This window comes from Perissodus microlepis, chromosome 19 (assembly GCF_051167445.1).
Source record: "Perissodus microlepis isolate ML-2025 ecotype Zambia chromosome 19, ASM5116744v1, whole genome shotgun sequence".
NCBI classification, from domain to species: Eukaryota; Metazoa; Chordata; class Actinopteri; order Cichliformes; family Cichlidae; genus Perissodus; species Perissodus microlepis.
In genome coordinates this window covers 5,646,839-5,668,949 of record NC_140479.1, presented here as the reverse complement: position 1 = coordinate 5,668,949, position 22,111 = coordinate 5,646,839, and the positions used below count along the sequence as shown (strand labels likewise).

The 22,111-nt window shown below is 41.0% G+C and overlaps 1 protein-coding gene across 1 annotated transcript in view; it reads right to left on the bottom strand.

Annotated features, from left to right (window-relative positions):
* kcnh5b (potassium voltage-gated channel, subfamily H (eag-related), member 5b) overlaps nucleotides 1–22,111 on the bottom strand; it is a 186,179-nt gene that overhangs the window by 151,714 nt on the left and 12,354 nt on the right. Inside the window, exons 2-4 of the mRNA XM_084915478.1 lie at nucleotides 18,020–18,143; nucleotides 15,066–15,172; nucleotides 9,619–9,747 (exon numbers count right to left, since the gene is read on the bottom strand). Coding sequence (XP_084771604.1) covers nucleotides 9,619–9,747; nucleotides 15,066–15,172; nucleotides 18,020–18,143 — 360 coding nt within the window. The remainder of the gene's footprint in view (nucleotides 1–9,618; nucleotides 9,748–15,065; nucleotides 15,173–18,019; nucleotides 18,144–22,111) is intronic.

Below are 22,111 nucleotides of genomic sequence, written 5' to 3'. Positions count from 1 at the left end.
TTATTCCTATGTTTCATTCACAAGAACACAGCTGTGCTCACTTGTGTACATGTAAATAGATATTGCTGTGTAAACAACATTCTGTGCATAGATGTGTTGAAATGGTTGCAGCGGAGTACAACAAATACGACACATGGAGCAATTGGGAAGTGATGAATAAATACAGCCCCAGAGCCTACAGGTGGATGCTGGCTGGGGGAGGGGGTTAAAGTAACATGCAGTGATGCTGAGCAGTAACAGCTGTCAGAGGTAAAGCTGGGAACTTATGAACATAAATGTACTGTCAAAATGAAAGTAAGGCAACCAGTTTGGGAAAACAATGAGACAAATTACTGTGTAGGACACGATGCAGCTCGAGCTGATTTGGCGCATAACTGCCAATTTTTAGTCAAGGTGGTGACTGATTAAAAAATGTAAATGTTACTCAGTGGATGCTAAATGTACCTATTAATAATATGAGATAATAATAAAAACACAATATTCTGAGACTCCTAGTTGGTCTCTCTACTGACATCATTGCACAAGTGAGACAGGATATCAGCCAAAAAAAAAAAAACACACTAACCCAAATAAATTCAACAAGCAAGGGAGAGAGCAGAGGCTGTCACGATCCTGGGTCTTATGACCCAGTGTTTTGAGTTTTAGTTCATTTTGATGTTTATAGAATGTTTAAGCTCATTAGGTCTCCTATGTTCATTTGCTTATTAGTTCCCCCTTGTGTTTCCAACCCATGTTAAGGCTCCCCTGCTCTTCATGTGTTTCATGTCTGTGTCTTACGTTGTCAAGTTCTGGTTGTCATGTCTGCGTCTCATTATGTTTCCTATTTTATTTTGAAGAGATCTTGTGTTTTTATATTATGGTTTATGTTTTGAGTCCTTTGTTGTACTGTTTCTTGTTTCCCTAGGTCTCAGTTATGGTTATCATAGGTTTAGTTCTTTGGCTTTGTAATATGGCTTCCCTGTGTTCCATGTTGTGTCTACTGTGACGTTTTTGTACCATGTTTCAGGTTCCTATGTTCTGTCTCCCCAGTTGCTGTTAAGTTTACATGTCTAGAGTTCAGTCAGTGTGTTTCCTGTTTTACTTTGAAGGTCCGTGTCTCATGTCAGTGTTTCTAGCTTTGCTTCCCTTGTCTCGTCCAGCCTGATTACTCCCAGCTGTGCTCTCCTTCTGTGTCTTGTTCCCTCGTTATCCCTCTGTGTATTTGAGCCCTGTGTTTCTCTTTGTCAGTGTTGTAGTCTCCCTCATGGCTGTGTTTCCCTGTGTGTTAGTCATCCATGTCCCAGTTTAGTTTTCCATGCCATTCTGCAATAAAGCAGCTTTTTGAGTTTAATTTCGTTGTCGTGAGTTTTGCATTTGGGTCCTTCTCCTGCCTGTACACAGCCGAAACATGACAGAGGCCCTCAATGCTGACCCACATTAATGTAGCACTACTAATGCATTATAACACTAAAAACCTTCTTCCTCAGAATTTTTAGGGACACACTGCACACAATGCTGAGTTTCTAACTTATAAGAAATCACCTTGGGGACAAAGCCTTTCAAGATGTGTTATCTTTGGCATTTTTGTAGATTCAGCTGAAGAAACTGGAACATATAAAATGTTTTTGATAGAGGCTGCAAGTAATTAATTCAGCAAATTTAATGTTTAGACAACACTGGATCATCCTTGAGTTGGGTGCCTTTTTATACTTGAATGGCTCATAGATCACAATAATAATGATGATGATGATATTAAACATTCTTCTAAAAAAGGTACAAGGACTAGACTGAAAATGCATGAAAAAGCAGCAAAATGTCCAAAGAAAAGCAATGTTTACGTTGGCTAACAAGCTGCTAACAACATAAATTAGATCATTACTAATAAAAATCTTGCTGCCTATGCTTTTCAAGTAGTTTTAATTTACTATGAAGCTGACCACTAGGCGCTGCGATCGAGGCTTACATTAACTAAGCATCCTTTTCACTCATGATTGTAATAGTATTAAAAAATTAACATAAGACAGCAAATTAATAGTCCACATCTAACTCTCTTAAACAGGGAAATCCATCATGACACGTGATTTGTTGTGAAACCTGAACTATTTCTAACACTTAAATCTTGTATATGAATTTATGTTAGAAACCGTGACAAAGAATGATTTGACTGTAGCGCCTTTCCTTTGTCATGTAATTCTTATCATTTTCATATCATTCTTAAGACTGTTTTTCTGTGCTGCCTATAATGGCTGAATAGTTCACAGTAAAATGCGCATGCATTACAGAGCAGCACAATGCATTAACAGAAAAACAGCGAGCCGCTGGCAGAGAAAATGAGCCAATGTGCTCTTTTTCATACAAACACTTTCATCATGAAGCAAAATGGAAGAATTTGTCTTGCTGGCATTCACGTAAATACATACTGACAGCCCACAGGCTTCCACTGTACATTGTGGCAAAAAAAGGACAAAAGGCCCTCACAGAGAGCATGAAAGGAAACTGCAGGACAAGAAAATAAGCGGTCTTTTTCACGGTTAATAGTGCTGCGTCTGCCTATGTTTCACAAGAATGCAGCAACCGTGTGATTTATCAGACTTGAAAAAAAGAAAAAGGCATTCGGCTAAAAATAACACAGGAGCGGAACTAGTGCACGCACCAAACAAAGTAGAGTCTGAGATTAGATTTTGGTTGAAAATACTACACACAGCAAACTGCATTGCATGACATACACCTTTATAAACAGCACATGTAGGACACATGACTTATATACATGCAGTGCAAAAGCACATCATTCTTTCTCATTTTGTAATACCTGGAAGTGCAGGTGAAAAAAGATGTCCTGTAAGAGGTGAGATGTAGAGGTCACAACAGAGTTTGGCAAGAGGTCACAGACGGTTTTAAAGATTAACTCTACCTCCAAGTATGGCGCAGGTTGAAGCAAATTGCAGCAAATCATGTTTGTTGCTAAGAATTGAGTGGAATTAAACAGGCCCAATCATTTTTATGACTTAGAGGATAAATTCAACAAATGTTAACAATATTGCTGCGTAATGAAAACCTTGGCAAAAGAACCCTAAATCCAAGCAATAATTTGGACATTTAGCCAAAATGGAAGTCCGATTGTTAAATGAGTGTTATGTGGCCATTGAAATGCCGTGAAGTTCCCAGCACACCGTTTTTGTGCTGATGGAAATACCATAATCAGTCAGCAGAGTGTTGGCAAACGTTTCCCAGCCTCAGCACTCGCCAACCCTGCTCTGTAAATTTACGTGGTCTGCCACTTCATGACTGAGCTGCTGTGGGTCTTCACCTTGCAGTAATGCCACTTCCAGCTGATCGTGGAATACAAGCAGACTTGTTACAAAGATGGCATTCAGTTACCGCACTGTGGTTGAATCAAGTGGACACAAATGTTTGTAAAAGCAGACTGCATGGTTAGGTGCTGTGATTTTATACACGCGTGTGTTCGGGACTGAAAACACCCAAATTCAAAGATTCAACAGTGTGGTCCTGGTTTTTTTACATATAGTGTAGCTATTGCACAATTTGTTGTAATATATCAGTGCTTAGTAAGGTTCCTTGAGCTTTCCAAGTTGTAAAAAACTTGTGTGTGACAAGTTGTTCTCACCCAAAGATGGATTACAATTAACTAACTTGGATAGTGAGACAGAGTGACGAACCCGACCACACAGTTCGCACGTTTTGACCCATTTTATTTGGCTGTTCGTGCCTTTAATACACGGTCGCAGCTTTTCAGCTGCCAGCCACACACACAACCCCAACTCAGGTCCCGGTACATTTCTTTATAGGGGAGACGTAATTGGCTGATGGAGCTCCGGTGTGTCTCAGCCTCCCCTGCAGCTGAGCCCCAAGCCACACCCTGCCACAGATAGATTTCCAACAAATGAAATGAAATCTATGCATTTTTAAACACAATGGAGAACAATTCAATTAAATGTTTTCCACATTCTCAAATATTGTATTCCTTAAAAAAAGGTCACCATTTAAAAAGACTTCCGTTCTTCTCAACAGACCGGACTGTAATTTCCACAGCACAAAACCACTTTGAGTAAAGGTAACTGTTCCTGGTCAAGCTAAATCAAACTATTGGTTTAAAAAAACTGAAGGATTAAACTTAGTGCCTGAGGCACTTGTGTTCCTGCCACAGTACTCGTCACTCATTGTGATCAGCCGTCAGCCTGAAATGTTGTCTCGCCTGAGGCTGAGGTAACAGCACTTTGTGAAGCACTTACAGGTGCTGACAAAGCAAAGCAGTCAACACAGCCACTCTACCATAAAACAACACAGTGACCATTATTTTTTAATAGTTCTGCTTTCCTGTGTTTTCTTTTTCCTCTTTTTTTTCTTACTGCTTCAGTCAGTGGATGATACTGAGACGAATAAGCACCGGCCAGCTGGTTCACCTTGATAACCACAATCAGCCACGTGCAAAGAAAATTGTCTCGATCCAGACGTTTTAGGTTCGTGGGAGAAGCACCATTTAAAGCTCAGTTTAAGTGGAAACATGAAGGAAAGAATGCAAATCTCTTCTCACATGCAGAAACATCCAGGTTTTAGACCAATAAATGTGTATAAATGGTTTATTTTTAGGTGAAACGGGGACACGGTGTCAAGAAAGCACACAATGAATTTTAAATCCCCTGTTAGATTTGTACTGCAATCTCTCCCACTCTGATGATGCTGACATGCTGTGGCGTGCCGCGCTGTGGGAGCAGCCGGAGACGGAGCCCAGAGTGAATTTTAGTCTGCAGCACGAGCCAACTCCACCAACGCCTGCAGCAGCGAATCTCCCTTCCCTACAAACGGCCTCTCCCACCCCCCTTATCACCAGGCGGGCTAAACTGCTGAACCCAGTATGCCCCTGTGTGCTCTGTGGCACAGCAGGCAAAGGCTGCATCCTCTCTGTGGCCTCTAATGAGCTGTACTGTACTGAAATACACCACAGTGCACTAGCTGGTCTGAAGTTGGAGTATGCCAGTCAAACCACCACCTGCGAGGTGGAGCTTTGTTACCAAGGAGATTGTCTTTTAAAAGGTCAAACTATACGCACTTACATGCATGTCTAGAACAAGAAGCCATATCTTTAATAGTCCATTCCTTTTTAACATTATGTTTAATTTCATGTTGAAATGTCAGAAATTAAAAGAATCAGAGTATTAAATGCTAAACTGTTTTCTGCTCAAACCAACCCTGTTTACATTAGCTTGAACTTATATTAACTGTAAATAAATTTTAAGTAAATTAGTGTTGTGTTTTATACACACAAACCATTGCTTTTGACTTTTAATGAACTATGACTCTCAAAAACTTTTAATATAGCATCCAAAACTGACAGACATGAAAATGCATTTTCTTTATTGGCAGTAAATATTCACCCACTTTATTATCAGGTACACTTGTTCAACTGCTTGTTAACATAACTATATAGTCAGACAATCACCTGGCAGCAGGTCACGAGTGTCAGTATGGGGAAGAAATATGACTTAAGTAACTCTGAATGTGGCATGGTTGTTTGTACCAGGCAGGCTGGTTTGAGAAACTGCTGATCAACTGAGATTTTCCTGCACAACCATCTGTGGGGTTAACATAGGATGGCGTACAGGAAAAATGAAACTATCCAGTGCAGATCCAAAATGGATAAAGATCATAGATTCAGACCAGATCAGGACCAGATCCATTTCAGGTGAGGTAATTTCCCAGCTCTTCCCATTCAGGTGAATCAAGTCGGGCTTATTTTGTCTGTATTCCTGATTTTAACCCGTAAGAGCCCAGACCAATTTTTACTGTCAGGAAAACTATGGGAGAGTCAGTGTCGAAACTTTAACAAGAACACCTGTGTGACCTTGGTTTCTTATGGGTTGAAATAGGTCATCTCGCCAAAGCTATAATGAAATATGTCAAATCTGGCTGATGTACAGCGCTATAAAAGCTTAGACGTGTCTTACAAAACTTGGAAAGCTGCATTTTTTTAGTTAAATGTGAAACAGTTACTACTGACTGTATGACAGCTATCAGCTATCAGTAAAGGCTGATATTAGATCAGATTAAAAAAAGGTTAAACTGGGAAACAAAGCATAGTTTTTCTGTAAATCTCATTAAGCATTTTTATCCAGTAATGGAAGAAATAATTAAATCCTCTAACATTAAAAATCAGACTGTTACAGCACATCAGTATATTAAATGCTGATTGAATTTCATTTAAAAAAAAAATGAAGTGGGCATAAACTGTTACATGTCTGATGTGTCAGTCAATGTTTTTATCTTCAGCTTCTGTCACCTACATTTTTCCTCTGTTAACTTGCAGCTGAATAATTCGATGGAAACACAAACTGTGATGTCAAATTAAGATTGCAGCTTTAGCTAATGAAAACTCACGTTATCTAAGATAAATGGTGACCATGGAGAGCATGAAAAATGTAAATATTTGTATGCAACTTTTTTTTTCTGTGTCTAATGATGACAGAGTGAACTAAACTTTCCCCTTTTTTATTTTTATTTTCTTAAATCAATATTCTGGGCCTTTCTGGCACATGTTCATATTCAGCACTGGTACAATTTACCCATAATTATAACTCGTGTTATTACAGCTCCACTGACGAGGAGTTTTTTTCTCTACGCATGCATGTAGTTAACTCAAGATGATCATACTCAGTCTATTGAACTCACTCTGATCTCCCTTTTTTTTTTAAAGGGAACTCGGTTTATGGCTAGACTCAGAGTTTGATGAACCTGCTTCCTGGAAAAAGGCCCTGATTGAATACTGTTACAGCATAACTGAGAGAACAACTCAGTCATTTGGTGCCACTGCTTTTTCAGATTCTACATAGCTTTGGGGTTATTAATATGTAACAACTGTAATGTTTGTGAGAATACTTTAATACAATATTTTTAGAGCTTCTCTACAGCACCATTACTGTACAAAAAATACTTTAACTTAGATAAGCGAAGTACACTCATACTGCATAAAACTTGATGCCTCACTTTGTCAAAATATTAAGCAAAGTTTGTCACACTGTCAGAGGCAGCAGCCACAGCTACATCACAAAGATGTCAACACGCTAATGTGACAAATAGATCCATTAAGGCTTCGATTGTTCGATTGCTTCGATTCAGGCCATGTTTTTCATGTCGCTGAGAACACATTAAATTAATTAATTAAAAGAAACACACATGAGAACAGTGGGGAGATCTTTGCAGCAGGGAGAGGAGGCAGGAGTACATCAGTGCATGTGTGCGCACATGTTTACAGGTGCCTGTATATCAATGAAGGGGGAAGGGTGCAGGATCCTTGTAAAAAGGGAAAACACACCAGAATGGCAGCACCAGAGCTGACACTGTACATCAGTCAGGGCGCGGAGGATAACACCGGTACCCACTCCTCCAGTGACTCCTGACAGCATCACAACCTTGTCAAACACAACCTGACAGCTTTGCAGGGAAACTGCAGGGAGACTTGACATGTTCCTTTTTTTCACATTCAGCTTGGGATGAAAAACAAAAGAAAGGAAAAAGGTTTGTAGCAAGTACTAATCTTCTGAGACTTCTCAGCGTGAGAGAAAGGACAGAGGAGAGCTTGGTACGCAGAGTCAAAGGGAGCAGAAGGATGAGGTGGATGACAATTGAGACTAATTTGCTAATTGGAACTTAACACAAAGTGCAGCCCAGACTAACAGAAATCACATTAACTTGGAGATAATAAGACAGATAAATTTTGCATGACGATGGCATATACCGATAGGTCAACAGATCACCAACGATATCAGGCATTTCCTGAGGGTAATGTAAATTTGAGTATCCATTTTCACAGCCATCCACTGAGGCAAAGAACAAGTGTCAACATCATGAGGGCCCCAGGGGGAAAAACCTCTAAAGCTGCAGTTTGAAGCAAAAGTGGTGGACCAGTCAGCCAACTGGTATTGCAATGCACTGTGCCAGCAAGGATAAAAAGAATAATGGGCATAATTACACAGAGAATGTAACGGAGGTAGCAATCAGTAACCAGAGAATATCAGAGAGAATTCAATGAAAGGCGAAGACGATGAGTGAGCAAAACAGAAGAAGAGAGAGAAGGATGATAAACAAAACAGGTGCTCAAAGAAAAAGATGCAAGAACGAGGAGGAAAAGCTAAGAAACGGCTGTTAAACTCCTAAAGTTTGCAGATGACACCACTGTCATTGGCCTCATTCAGGATGGTGATGAGTCTGCATACCGGCAGGAAGTTGAGCGGCTGGTACTCTGGTGCAGTCGGCACAATCTGGAGCTGAACACTCTTAAAACTGTAGAGATGACAGTGGACTTCAGGAGACATCCCTCAACTCTGCTCCCCCTCACCATATCAGACAGCCCTGTGTCGACTGTGAAGATCTTCAAGTTCCTGGGTACAACCATCTCCCAGGACCTGAAGTGGGAGACCAACATCAACTCCATCCTCAAAAAGACCCAGCAGAGGATGTACTTCCTGAGACAACTGGGGAAGTACAGTCTTCCACAGGAGCTGCTGATCCAGTTCTACACTGCGGTCATTGAGTCTGTCCTGTGCTCCTCCATCACAGTCTGGTATGGAGCAGCCACTAAACAGGACAGGAGCAGACTGCAGCGGACTGTACGGGCAGCAGAAAGGATCATCGGCGCCCCCCTGCCCTCCATCCAGGATCTGTACCTCTCAAGAACCAGGAAACGGGCAGGGAAAATCATCACAGACCCCTCACACCCTGGACACAGACTTTTTGACCTGCTGCCCTCTGGCAGTTGGTACAGAAGCCTGCAGACCAGGACCACCCGACATAGGAACAGTTTCTTTCCCCTCGCCATCTCCCTCCTAAACAGTTGACCTGTCACACTGCTCCCACTGCCAGACTGCAACTGCACCTTATGTACATTCTGTAGTATTCATTCCACCTCATTTCATTTCTGTATTTTATGTATATAAGTTTAGATTAGTTATTTATAGTTGGTTTACACAGCTTTGTGTATGTGTGTGTGTGTGTGTGTGTGTGTGTGTGTGTGTGATTTACATTGCTGTGCTTGAGAGCCACCATCTACCGGAACCAAATTCCCTGTATGTGTCTGCACATATACTTGGCCAATAGACACGATTCTGATTCTGATAAGGAAGAGAAAGTCAGTACCGTAAATGAAGGGCAAGAAAAGGTAGAGAATGATAAAGAAAAGTTAAAGATAAGGTGAAGGAAGTTTAGAGAAACATCAAGTAATAAAAGGAAAAGAATAAAGTGTAGGAGTGTTAATATGCAGAAGGACATGGAGAGAAAGGAAGAAAAAAGCTGTTGAAGGACAAGGATGAAGAAAGCTAATTACACGTCCGATCACAAGCCAAGTGGCGTTAGATTGCATTGGAGCATCCAGCCATGTATTAATTTCTTTTGCTCTCAGACATTTTGTCACATGTCATGCCCTGCACTGCTCTGCTGTTATTCTTCATAGTGTGTTGCTGTCTAATAAACCAGAAACACAACATAATCTTTTCAAGTGCAGATCATCATCTGCACTAGGGAGCGTCGGGTTTTCAAATCTGTCAAGACTTTGGGCCCTTCGTCGTCCTCCACACAAAACTAATCTTCAACAAAAGGAGAGAAACATTTGTGCAGTGTGAAAACACCCACCTTTAGTAGTTTCATCTTCGATGGGCTGCTTGAAGAGGGTAATGTCCTTAAAAGTGCAGAGGAACAGCACCACCTTGTCATTCTCATTCCTGATGGGAGCCACTTGCATGTAGAACCAAACAGGACTTCCTGCAACAAAACATCATCAAATCTTAGTGTTAGGATGCCTGGGTCGTTGACCCAGGGTTTTGAGTTTATTATATTATTTATAATTTCTAGTCTTTGGTTTATTTGTTAGAGTTCTGTCTTATGGTTTATGTCTCTGTGTTCTCTAGTTGCTCTGTCTCCCCTGTCAGCTGTATCCCCTTGTCAAGTTCGTGTCTCTGTGTTATGTTTCCTGTTTTACTTTGAAAGTCCGTGTCTCATGTAAATGCGTCTGGTTTTGCTTCCTTTGTCTCGTTAGGCCTGATTTGCCCCAGCTGTGTTTCCCTGATTGCTTCCTCTGTGTATTTAAGCCCTGTGTTTCTCTGTGTCCGTGTTGTGATCTACTCTTATCTACCCTCATGTATGCTGTGTGGTTTGTTTTTCCTGCCTGCGTTAATGTTTGTACTTTGGAAGTTTTTTTGAGTTTACGTCTGTCTCCGGAGTTTGCACTTTGGGTCATTTTCCTGCCTGCACACAGCCGTTTCATAACACTTAGAGTACCTATGTCCAAAGAAAGTCACTATGAAACGAACGAAATAACAAATAGACCCAAGACAGTGTCACCATTGAGGATTTAACATCCATGATGCTCGAAATAACCTTACCAAATGTAATCTGAACAATCTCTTGTGCAGTCCTTACTAGGTTTGAAACATACTTTTAAGTTGCTTTCCTAAAAGAATGTTTCAAACTACTTATCAATGCTTCCATTAGGGTTTTGTGTTCGGGTGTCCACAAACCTTTGACCACTTCTTTCAAAATGTGAAAAATATTTGTTGCACAGGAACAATTTGTGGAAAAAAAATGTTTTATTACTGCACTAGCTTTTATGACATCTCTGCTGTCTTTGCAGAAAACAGATTAAAGTGATTTCACATCTAAATTGCTGCTCTGGGCTTGCTCAAACAATCAACAGAGGGCAGATATAAATATAATCTAGCCATTAATTATGCTCCATTATCAGGACCAAGCAACCACATTAAGACTCTCAGAAGACAATCTTTGTGCCACTGAGTCAAATGTGGTTGGTTTCATAAGAGTCTGTATCAGATATTAGAATAAATGTGTAAAAAAAAAAAAAAAAAAAAGTTTAAATTTATATGCCAGTAATGGATTTTAGAGATATTTATCTTAACAAAGAAAACAACTGAATTACACACCAGTGTGTGATAACCATTATTTTTATATCTGGTTAAAGGGGATTTTTTTCAAAAAGTGCTTGCTCATAGGGGGTCGTCTGATTGTATAAAGCACCTTGAGATAAATGTTGTTGTAATTTGGTGCTATATAAATAACATTAATTTAATTTAATTTAAAAACATAAGTCATTCTGGCATGGGAATAAAAAGAAATATCATATTCTGCTTTCTTACTTTGAAATTTAAGCAATTTTGTGGCAATGAACATGCTAACTCATTAGTACAAAAGGCTGAGTTGAGTCCTGAACCAGCACTCACATGGCACTTGGGTACTTTGTGAGAGTGGTAAACATGGCAATTGAACTAAGTGGATGTGTCAGAGGTCAAAGTGATATTCTTTCAGCTTCTAAGGGGGCAGAGGATGGCACCCTAAGGAAGCCAGTAGATAAAGAAGCAAAACAATTAATCTATGTGTACTAAGGAAAAGAAGAGAAAATACTTCACACATAAAGAATTCGCCTCATTCACGTATTACACAAACACCTCTATGAGGGCCCTGCTCTCAGAATTTGTCATCAAATTTGTGCCATGGTAAAAGTTTTTATTTCCTTCTCCATTCTGCACTCAAAGATGGACCATTTTGTAGTTCCAGCTTGTCAGTTGTCCTAACACACTGATCTAGTACCTTACAGGTTAACATTATAAGCACTGACAGGTAAAGTGAATGGCTCATGGCTCCTGTTAGTGGGTGGGATATCCGGTCTTTAAGTGTTGACATATGAACCCTGCTTCCGGGTCCAAACTACTCTGCGTTTATTAAGGTTGTTGTGTTTTTAACGTGTTTTAATGCTTTGTATCTTGTTCTATTTAATCTGAAGAAGCCTCTAAAAAAAAAAAAAAGCTGTAATCACTGTCCGCCTCTCTCAGTTTTTATTACCACTGTTCATTCTAAAGCTCAGTTTTTAAAACCTTGTGATGTGATTACATCCCAGCCCAGGCAGCAGTATATTAATGACTAACCTGGTATTGTGGATGGATTATCTCAGTTGTTTGGTCCATTTACAGGATTCTGCCATGCAATTGTGTTTGTCCCTAACCATCGGGAACCCTCATGTTAACTTTTATCAAGTGGAAAAAAGTTTTCACTGTGCTAATGTGTTTATAGTATGCTAACCCTAGCTGTGTAGCTAGCCACCATGTAGCACACCATTATATACCAGCTAGCCCAACTTCAGTAGCCCTACAAACGCCACTGCTGTTTAGTTTTCTGTCTTCATTTATGTCAGAAGTGATAACAGAGCTGTACGTTTTAATTTTTTCAGAAATCCCTCAGTCTGAACATAGTATATTATATTTAGATGGAAACTAGCGAGCTAACTCCCTGCTATCTTCTTACTCTGTTTAACTTCATAAAACCTGTTTTCATGAATGCCTGAATGTTAAACTTAATTGTTGCACCTGGTAAAGCAGCAATATTGATCATTTTATTAAACATGACAGAATTTATACAGTTTTTAAACTCTCAGTGATGCTGCAGTGTTCGTTTGACTTTGGGACCCGAAGCGGAGTTTGGACCCGGACACGGCTCAGACTTAAAGACCTTATAGAGATAAAGAGTCCATTTAGTCCTTAAAGTTAATGTGTTAGAAAAGGAAAAAGCGGCAAGCGTAAGGATTTAAGCAACTTTCAAAAGGACCTGTGACGGGTTCTGGGTTTTTCCTGCAGTGGATAGTATCTATCAAAAGTGGCCCACAGAAGGAACAGTGGTGAACCAGCAACAGGGTCATGGGCAGCCAAGTCTCATTCATATGTGTGGAGCGAAATCTGTTCCATGTGATCCAACAGATGAGCTATTGTAGCTCGAATTGCCAGTAAAGTTAAAGCTGGTTCTGATAGAAACATGTCAGAATCCACAGTACATCACAATTTGTTCTGTATGGGGCTGCATAGCCGCAGACCAGTCAGGGTGACCACGCTGACTACTATCCATGCCGAGAGCACCAACAGTGGCCATGTGAGCATCAGCATTGGAGAACGGAGGAATGGAAGAAGATGATGATGAATCTTTTACATCGTGTGGAAAACCGGATACATATGCGTCACTTACATTGGAAATACAGGGAGTGCAGAATTATTAGGCAAATGAGTATTTTGTCCACACCATCCTCTGCATGCATGTTGTCTTACTCCAAGCTGTATAGGCTCGAAAGCCTACTACCAATTAAGCATATTAGGTGATGTGCATCTCTGTAATGAGAAGGGGTGTGGTCTAATGACATCAACACCCTATATCAGGTGTGCATAATTATTAGGCAACGTCCTTTCCTTTGGCAAAATGGGTCAAAAGAAGGACTTGACAGGCTCAGAAAAGTCAAAAATAGTGAGATATCTTGCAGAGGGATGCAGCAATCTCAAAATTGCAAAGCTTCTGAAGCGTGATCATCGAACAATCAAGCGTTTCATTCAAAATAGTCAACAGGGTCGCAAGAAGCGTGTGGAAAAACCAAGGCGCAAAATAACTGCCCATGAACTGAGAAAAGTCAAGCGTGCAGTTGCCAAGATGCCACTTGCCACCAGTTTGGCCATATTTCAGAGCTGCAACATCACTGGAGTGCCCAAAAGCACAAGGTGTGCAATACTCAGAGACATGGCCAAGGTAAGAAAGGCTGAAAGACGACCACCACTGAACAAGACACACAAGCTGAAACGTCAAGACTGGGCCAAGAAATATCTCAAGACTGATTTTTCTAAGGTTTTATGGACGGATGAAATGAGAGTGAGTCTTGATGGGCCAGATGGATGGGCCCGTGGCTGGATTGGTAAAGGGCAGAGAGCTCCAGTCCGACTCAGACGCCAGCAAGGTGGAGGTGGAGTACTGGTTTGGGCTGGTATCATCAAAGATGAGCTTGTGGGGCCTTTTCGGGTTGAGGATGGAGTCAAGCTCAACTCCCAGTCCTACTGCCAGTTTCTGGAAGACACCTTCTTCAAGCAGTGGTACAGGAAGAAGTCTGCATCCTTCAAGAAAAACATGATTTTCATGCAGGACAATGCTCCATCACACGCGTCCAAGTACTCCACAGCGTGGCTGGCAAGAAAGGGTATAAAAGAAGAAAAACTAATGACATGGCCTCCTTGTTCACCTGATCTGAACCCCATTGAGAACCTGTGGTCCATCATCAAATGTGAGATTTACAAGGAGGGAAAACAGTACACCTCTCTGAACAGTGTCTGGGAGGATGTGGTTACTGCTGCACGCAATGTTGATGGTGAACAGATCAAAACACTGACAGAATCCATGGATGGCAGGCTTTTGAGTGTCCTTGCAAAGAAAGGTGGCTATATTGGTTGCTGATTTGTTTTTGTTTTGTTTTCGAATGTCAGAAATGTATATTTGTGAATGTGGAGATGTTATATTGGTTTCATAGGTAAAAATAAATCATTGAAATGGGTATATATTTGTTTTTTGTTAAGTTGCCTAATAATTATGCACAGTAATAGTCACCTGCACACACAGATATCCCCCTAAAATAGCTAAAACTAAAAACAAACTAAAAACTACTTCCAAAAACATTCAGCTTTGATATTAATGAGTTTTGTGGGTTCATTGAGAACATGGTTGTTGTTCAATAATAAAATTATTCCTCAAAAATACAACTTGCCTAATAATTCTGCACTCCCTGTACCTGGCACCAGGATGCACTATGGAAAGAAGTCAAGCTGGATGAAGCAAGGCAGGTGGTCATAATGTTATGCCCAGTTGGTATACTTTACTATTGTTCAAATACACAGTCAACAACACTGTGTTTACTTTTTTAAATTCATTTTATCAAATTGTATCATTTATTGCCTTTATCTAACATGAGCAGTGATTTAAATCTCCCATCCTTAAAGACATATAAATAAAAAAAAGTCTGTCAAGCACATGTGAAATCAAACAAAAATGAAAAGAACATGTTCATTAGAAATAATCGATTGATAGAATGTTGAAATCAGAATACAAAAACATAACTGAACTTGAGACTGGAGAGGAACTCAACTGAATACACACTGATAGAAATGATGACAACAATGCAGACAGAAGGCTATCAGTAATGTATATGTGTTAAAGAATTACATAAAAGACATGATGAGACACATCAAGAAATAACTGAAGTGAACACTCACTGTTCTTTCTGTACAGCAGGATTTCAAAGCAGTTAGATTCATAATTGTCGAACGTCTGTCTGACTTTATCGATGGTCTTCTTGTCTGTCAGCTCTCCGTACATAAAACTGTGAAGGGAAATAAGCAATATGAGAAACTGCAACAATCAATCATCAGTCTTTCATACCTCTGTATGATATTTCATATATGTTATTAATGGTACTGTCAATGTGTTATCTCACCATCAAAACTCCATTAATTCTTATGTTTGGTTCAATAGAATAAAGTGATGCAACGGCTAAAGGATAAATTGGGCTCACAGGGATGTGAGTGCAGATTTGTTCTGGGCTGTAATCATTCCATAAAGGGAACATTTATACATTTCTCCTACTTTGTTTTCCAAGATCAAATTCCAGTTCCAGTTTGCACATCCACACACATTTGTACTTTTTAGTGTGGGCACAGATTCAGTCACTATTTTATCCATTATACTGCCACAGTGCAGGTGACCATCAACCATTTGAAAATGAAATACCAGTTTAGACTTTCACTGGATCTTTCCTTGATACACAAACAAACTCAGTGACCAGATCCTGATCAGTTTATCCTTGAGTTCAGTAAATGCTTTTATGTTTTCTTCCAGCTTTGCCAAAGAACTTAAAATGAGGATTTTATAAAATTTCAACATCTTTTGGTTAGAAATGCAAAGTATAGCCATCCATTTTTTTTTAATTCCAAATCAGGGATGCAGGAGCCAACAGCAGCTATCATACAACAAGAGACAGGGTACACCCCGGACAGGTCTACCAAAGAAAGGCTAAAGCCCCACATGGAAAGACTACAGACTGGATTCAAACCTAGGACCATTACTGTAAGGCACCAGTGCTACCCACCACAGCACCATGATGTGAACACAGAAATTGGACGTTTTCAGAAAACTGGGATTTGACATCTAACCCCACCCTCTAACCTCTAATGGAATGGGCCAAAGTTGAATGTCGCCTTCTAGCAATGTCACCAGTGATGTCAGACATATTAGTAAGCAGAGTGGAAAATTCAACCTGGCCTTACTGCGAGCTGAAGACAGGCATACAGAGAAATAGTTCAGTGAAATGATGTGAAAAATCATGCACAGCATTAGTTTAGGATTAGCTGTTGTCAGTGCCAGCCCACATCCTCCGCTGGCCTTTCTATCCATCCAATAAGTGAATCTGTGAATCAGTGTGGGCGGACTAAAGCTGCTTAATCTTCCCACAGTTCTTAAGTTAATTAATGTCATATCTTTCTTGTTCTGTATGGGGGTCTCCTGCTCTCACGGGCTTTGGCTTTCCACATTTGCATGTTGAATTACTGGGAAATCCAGCAATACACGTGTAGTGGTGTGGTGATCGGCCTATGGGACCAGTCTAAGACACGAGTCCTTTGTAGGTTGGCTGATAAAAATCCAAAAGCAAAACACTGCAATTTGTATAGCATAATGTTTCATCTTCAATTCCCAGCTGAAGAGGTCTACCTTCACTTTTTATGAAATTGTTTTGTTTTTTCCTTGACTTACTGCTATTAGGATTTTATGTGAAATGTCAGCACATCTGCACCACTGTTACACATGCATACCTTTTGTACCACAGTTAAAAGACTAAAAAGAAAAAGAAATGTCTCTGGACCCCATTAACAGGCTGCTGTCTTCCATCAGTTTGGCAGCAGCCTGTAAGTTTAAGCTCTCAGTGGCCTCTTCAATCCTCTCAGTGTCACGACTGAGCGCATTGTCAGTCTCAGTGTCCTCTTCAGCCCAGAGCAGCAGGAAGCACAGGGATAAATCCGTGTCTCTGTTCTCACTCAGCTCAGTGTCCGAATGGAGTCTTTTTAGCTGCAGGCTAGTCAAGGCCGACCCCACCCCACACACACACACACACACACACACACACACACACCACCCTCCAGTCACATCTGAGAGCAGCCTGAGGAAAGGGAGTCAAATTTTAAAACATCTTGACTGACAGGCGAGCAGGGCACCGTCCTCGAGGTGGACCAGGAAGAGCTCCCCTGACAGCTCCAGACTGGATTCATTTCAGACACTCACTGAGTGGTGTGCCATCCTCTCTCTACTTCCTCTCTTTCAAAACAAGAGTTTTTCTTTTGGCTAGAAGAGGACAGAATTAGGGAGGTGCAAAACAATTGACACTTTGAAACCTTTTCTTTGTTTGTGTGTATCTTTGCAGGCTAAATAGAGAACTTTGAAAGAGACAGGGTTTGAGCTGTGAATCATGGCTAGTCTGGTGTGGTTATAAATACAATAGTGTTGAAAAAAAAATATAAATATATATTGGTTTTTTATGAGTCCCACTCTCACTGAAGAATAAACCATTAAAAATGCATAAACCCAGGAGCTAAATAAGACATATGAGTCTACTAGAAATTCAGCAAAGAACTGTATGCAAATGTGAAGATCAAATTTAATGCATATATAGCTAAACTGGGATTGGATTATTGCTCCATTACCACGCTATAACTAATAATGCTGTTACACAACAATACGTGCATATTTGCAGTCTTTAAAATGAACCTATTCTTATTTCCACCTTTTTTCTTCTTGGACTCAAAGACAGTAGCTCTGCATGATTCAGAGTTCAAAATAGTTGATCTCATGCTGGACCTTGATGCACCCCTCAATCAACCCACTGTCTTAAGCTGTGTTTTAGCCAACCTTCTTCTGATTGGCTGTTCCTTCCAGACGTTAGGCTCAAACAACAAGCAGGCAGGTCGACTTTGGTCGCAGCCAATCACATACAAGTAAACTGTTCTGACTGCAGTTTACTAAGTTTTTCAGACTCATAACCTTATTACCTGAACTTTCAGATATTTTTAATTTGAGCATCCTTCAGTGCAACAGTAAATATATGCCAGAAAACAAATAAAAACACATCAGGTCCACTTCAAATGTCTGGTAATGATACAAAATCTAATTTGACTTGTACCTGCATGTGCTGCTCTTCTGCATGACCTCGGCTCTGTGGAAGCCAGACAGCTTGCAGAATCCGTCATTACTGTAAACTATGGGCCACTCCACGATCTGGGCGTTTCCCAGGAGAAAGCTGGTCTCTGACAGACAGACAGGAAAGACAGAACATCAGCTCCAGACAGCATCAAATATAAATAACAGATAAAAGGCTACAAAGCTTCTTAGCCTCTGAGGAGGACTGGATAAAGATGTGTTAGACTGGCCGTGTCAGTTTTAGTTTTGCTCTTCATGAAGCCAACATGTTGTTCTGTTTGTAGTCTTAGTGGGAAGAGATTAAAGGAGAGTTTCTGGTTTGAGGACCTCAGAATTTCAGAGGATGCATACTTTAATTGACCTTTGAAAACTGATTGTAAAGGTTCATTAAGCTTTGCTTTAAATATACTATATTATTATACTAGTAATGAACTTTTTGTTTAGCCAAACCACAAAAAAGTGATTCGACTTTAAACCGATTTGTTAGAGCTCTTGTTGCAAAGCTATTAAACCAGAGGAAATGGTTTGACCATCAATAAAGCTAAAAGCAGGTTTAGAGGGTGTTTTACACTAAAAAGAGTAACTCTGAAACAACTTCTCACAGCGGAGGGGACATGCTGCACTGCTAACATGAGGAGGAACGATTACAGCAAGCAAGAACTCTGTGAGCCAGCATGCAGTAAGACAGACTTCAAAAACTCTGAACTTAAAAGCTGCAGCCGTATGTGTGCCCTATGGAATAAGGAGCTGAGTAAGGCTTACTTCAAGACAGTCAGCCTGAATCAAATCGAGCTTTTGGCACTCTGCTTTCATTACACTCGATTACTTGTCGAGATTTTCAGTGAAAAAAAAATCATCAGACAATTATGATTTTTCAGTCTCAGTAGTGATGCTTTCAGCTGCTGGGTACTGAGTACTGATAATGTTGCAGTAGTCTGAGCAGTTTAATTCTTATCGTTTTAGCCTTTGAGCGTTTTTTTATGAAACCAAAGACTCTGCCAGACGACTTTAATCAAGACGGGGAAGCCAAAGTGGTGAAGTGTCTCTCTCTTCCTGTGTGAGGCATAACAATGATTCATTAATAATCCTTTCGGCTTAAAATAATTGAATTTTAGAAAATAAACAAACATTCGGGTGAGGAATTACTAAATTGCTCTTAGTCAAAGAATTGTTTGGTATAGTCATGGTTCAGTATCGATGCTGTTTCAAAGCATTTCTAAAACAGAGAAATGAGGACTCCACTTTAAACTCAACTTTGTGGTTGTTTTATGTCTTTTTGCTTTGTCCTCTAAGCTGTGTATCCATTGGTCCATCCGTGGCCAAACTAATCACATGTAAAGAGCGAGCAGGCTTTACGTTTCATTTATAAAACCACACTTGATGAATAGTCCTTACCAGAGCCGGGCCAAGGTTTTGTGAAACTTAAATAATTATTTGATCCTCTGCTAAATTTGTAAGTTTCCTCACTTGCACAAACTTCACTTAATGAACAATCTTTTTGTAGTTTTGCTTTAATGGAGAGAGACAGAATATTAATCAAAAATCCAAAAACACATTACATAAAAGTTTGACTGATTGCAAGTCACTGAGTGAAATAAGTATTTGATCGCCAAACAAAACATGACTCATGACTGAGTACTTGTTGGAGAAACCTTTGTTGGCAAGCACAGCAGTAAGATATTTCTTAGGTTTGCACACATCTCCAGAGGGATTTTGGTCATCGCCTGTTTACAGAAACTCTCTGAATCCTTCAGGGTTCCTGGCTGCTGCTTGGCAACTCCAAGCTTTAGATCCTCCACAGATTTTCCTGATGACTGAGGTCTGGAGGTGGTCCCCGTGGTAATTGACCTTAATGTGCTTCTTCTTTAGCCACTCCTTTGGTGCCTGAGCAAAATGTTTTGGGTCATTGCTGTGCTGGAAGCTCCATGATCCACCTTCAGTGTCTCGTCCATGATTTTAAGGGGTAAATGGACTGATTCTTATATAGCGCTTTTCTACTCCCCCTGAGCACTCAAAGCTATAACATGCACATTCACCCAATCACACCCATTCACACAAGCACTTCCTTCTATGTTTACTATCTAACATTCACACTCATTCATACTCCGATGGATGTATCGAAGAGAACTTGGGGTTAGTATCTTGCCCGAGGATGCTTGGCAGGCCGGGGATCGGCAGGGATCGAAGCACTAACCTTCCGATCAGTAGATGATCTGCTCTACCTCCCGAGCTACAGCCACCCCTTAATACTGTGAAGTCATCCTGTACCCTTAACAGAAAAACAACCCTAAAGCATAATGTTTCCACCTCCATGCTTGACTGTGAGGATGATGTTCTTTGGGTCATCCTCAGCATTTCTCTTCCTCCAAACATGGCAAGTCGAGCTTAATTTTGGTTCTTCTTTGACCATGACACTTTCTCCTAAGCCTTCTCCGACTCATTTAGATGTTTACTGTCAAACCTAAGATGGGGGTGCTGCAAGATTTGAGTCCATTATAATGTAGTGTGTTACCAGTGCAGTTCTTGGTGACTGTGGTTGTCTTCAGATCATTAACAAGCTCCTCTTGTGTAGCTTTGGGCTGATCCACCACCTATTTTATGAGCCTCCTCAACCCTTGAGACTTGATGGAGCTGAATGGAGATGCACAGAGCTCCAGACTGAAGGCGACTGTAGTTCATTTCTTCTGTTTCCAAATAACTGCACCAAAAGTTGTCACCTTCTCACCAAGCTTCATGTTTGCTTTTTGATGGTTTTGTAGGGATCAAATACTTATTTTTCTTAAACATTGTAACATTGTATTGTAAATAATTCCCTGCCTGTACACACACACACACACAGATATATGTAAAAAAAAAAAAAAAAAAAAAAAAAAAATTCCCCACTCGCCCCTGCGGGCGGTTTATCCATTAAGCTCGGGTCCTCTACCAGAGGCCTGGGAGCTTGAGGGTCCTGCGCAGTATCTTAGCTGTTCCTAGGACTGCGCTCTTCTGGACAGAGATCTCCGATGTTGTTCCCGGGATCTGCTGGAGCCACTCGCCTAGCTTGGGAGTCACTGCACCTAGTGCTCCAATTACCACGGGGACCACCTTCATCTTCACCCTCCACATCTTCTCGAGCTCTTCTCTGAGCCCTTGGTATTTCTCCAGCTTCTCGTGTTCCTTCTTCCTGATGTTGCTGTCATTCGGAACCGCTACATCGATCACTACGGCTGTCTTCTCATGTTTGTCTACCACCACTATGTCCGGTTGGTTAGCCACCACCATTTTGTCCGTCTGTATCTGGAAGTCCCACAGGATCTTAGCTCGGTCATTCTCCACCACCCTTGGGGGCGTCTCCCATTTTGACCTCAGCACTTCCAGGCCATATTTGGCACAGATGTTTCTGTATACTATGCCGGCCACTTGGTTATGGCGTTCCATGTACACCCTGCCTGCTAGCATCTTGCACCCTGCTGTTATGTGCTGGATTGTCTCAGAGGCATCTTTACACAGCCTGCACCTGGGGTCTTGCCTGGTGTGATAGACCCCAGCCTCTATGGATCTTGTACTCAGAGCTTGTTCTTGTGCTGACATGATTAGTGCCTCTGTGCTGTCTTTCAGTCCAGCTTTGTCCAGCCACTGGTAGGATTTCTGGATATCAGCCACCTCCTCTATCTGCCGGTGATACATACCGTGCCACCGGCAGATAGAGGAGATCAATGGACACGAGAAATCACAAAACAAGGTAAAAAGCATCTGAGCAGCAGATCATTTCAAGTTCTAGTTGACGAGAGACACCCGGAATGGCTAACCGAAGGCCGGACGGTCCTGATCCTCAAGGACCCCCAGAAGGGGCCGGTCACCTCCAACTACCGACCAATAACCTGCCTCAGCACCACGTGGAAGCTCCTGTCAGGCATCATAGGGGCTAAGATGAACAGGCACATGGGTCAATACATGAGCGGGGCACAGAAAGGGATGGGCAAGAATACCAGAGGCGCAAAACACCAGCTACTGGCAGACCAAGCAGTCAGCCGAGACTGCAGGACCAGACTGACCAACCTGTGCACTGCCTGGATTGATTACAAGAAGGCCT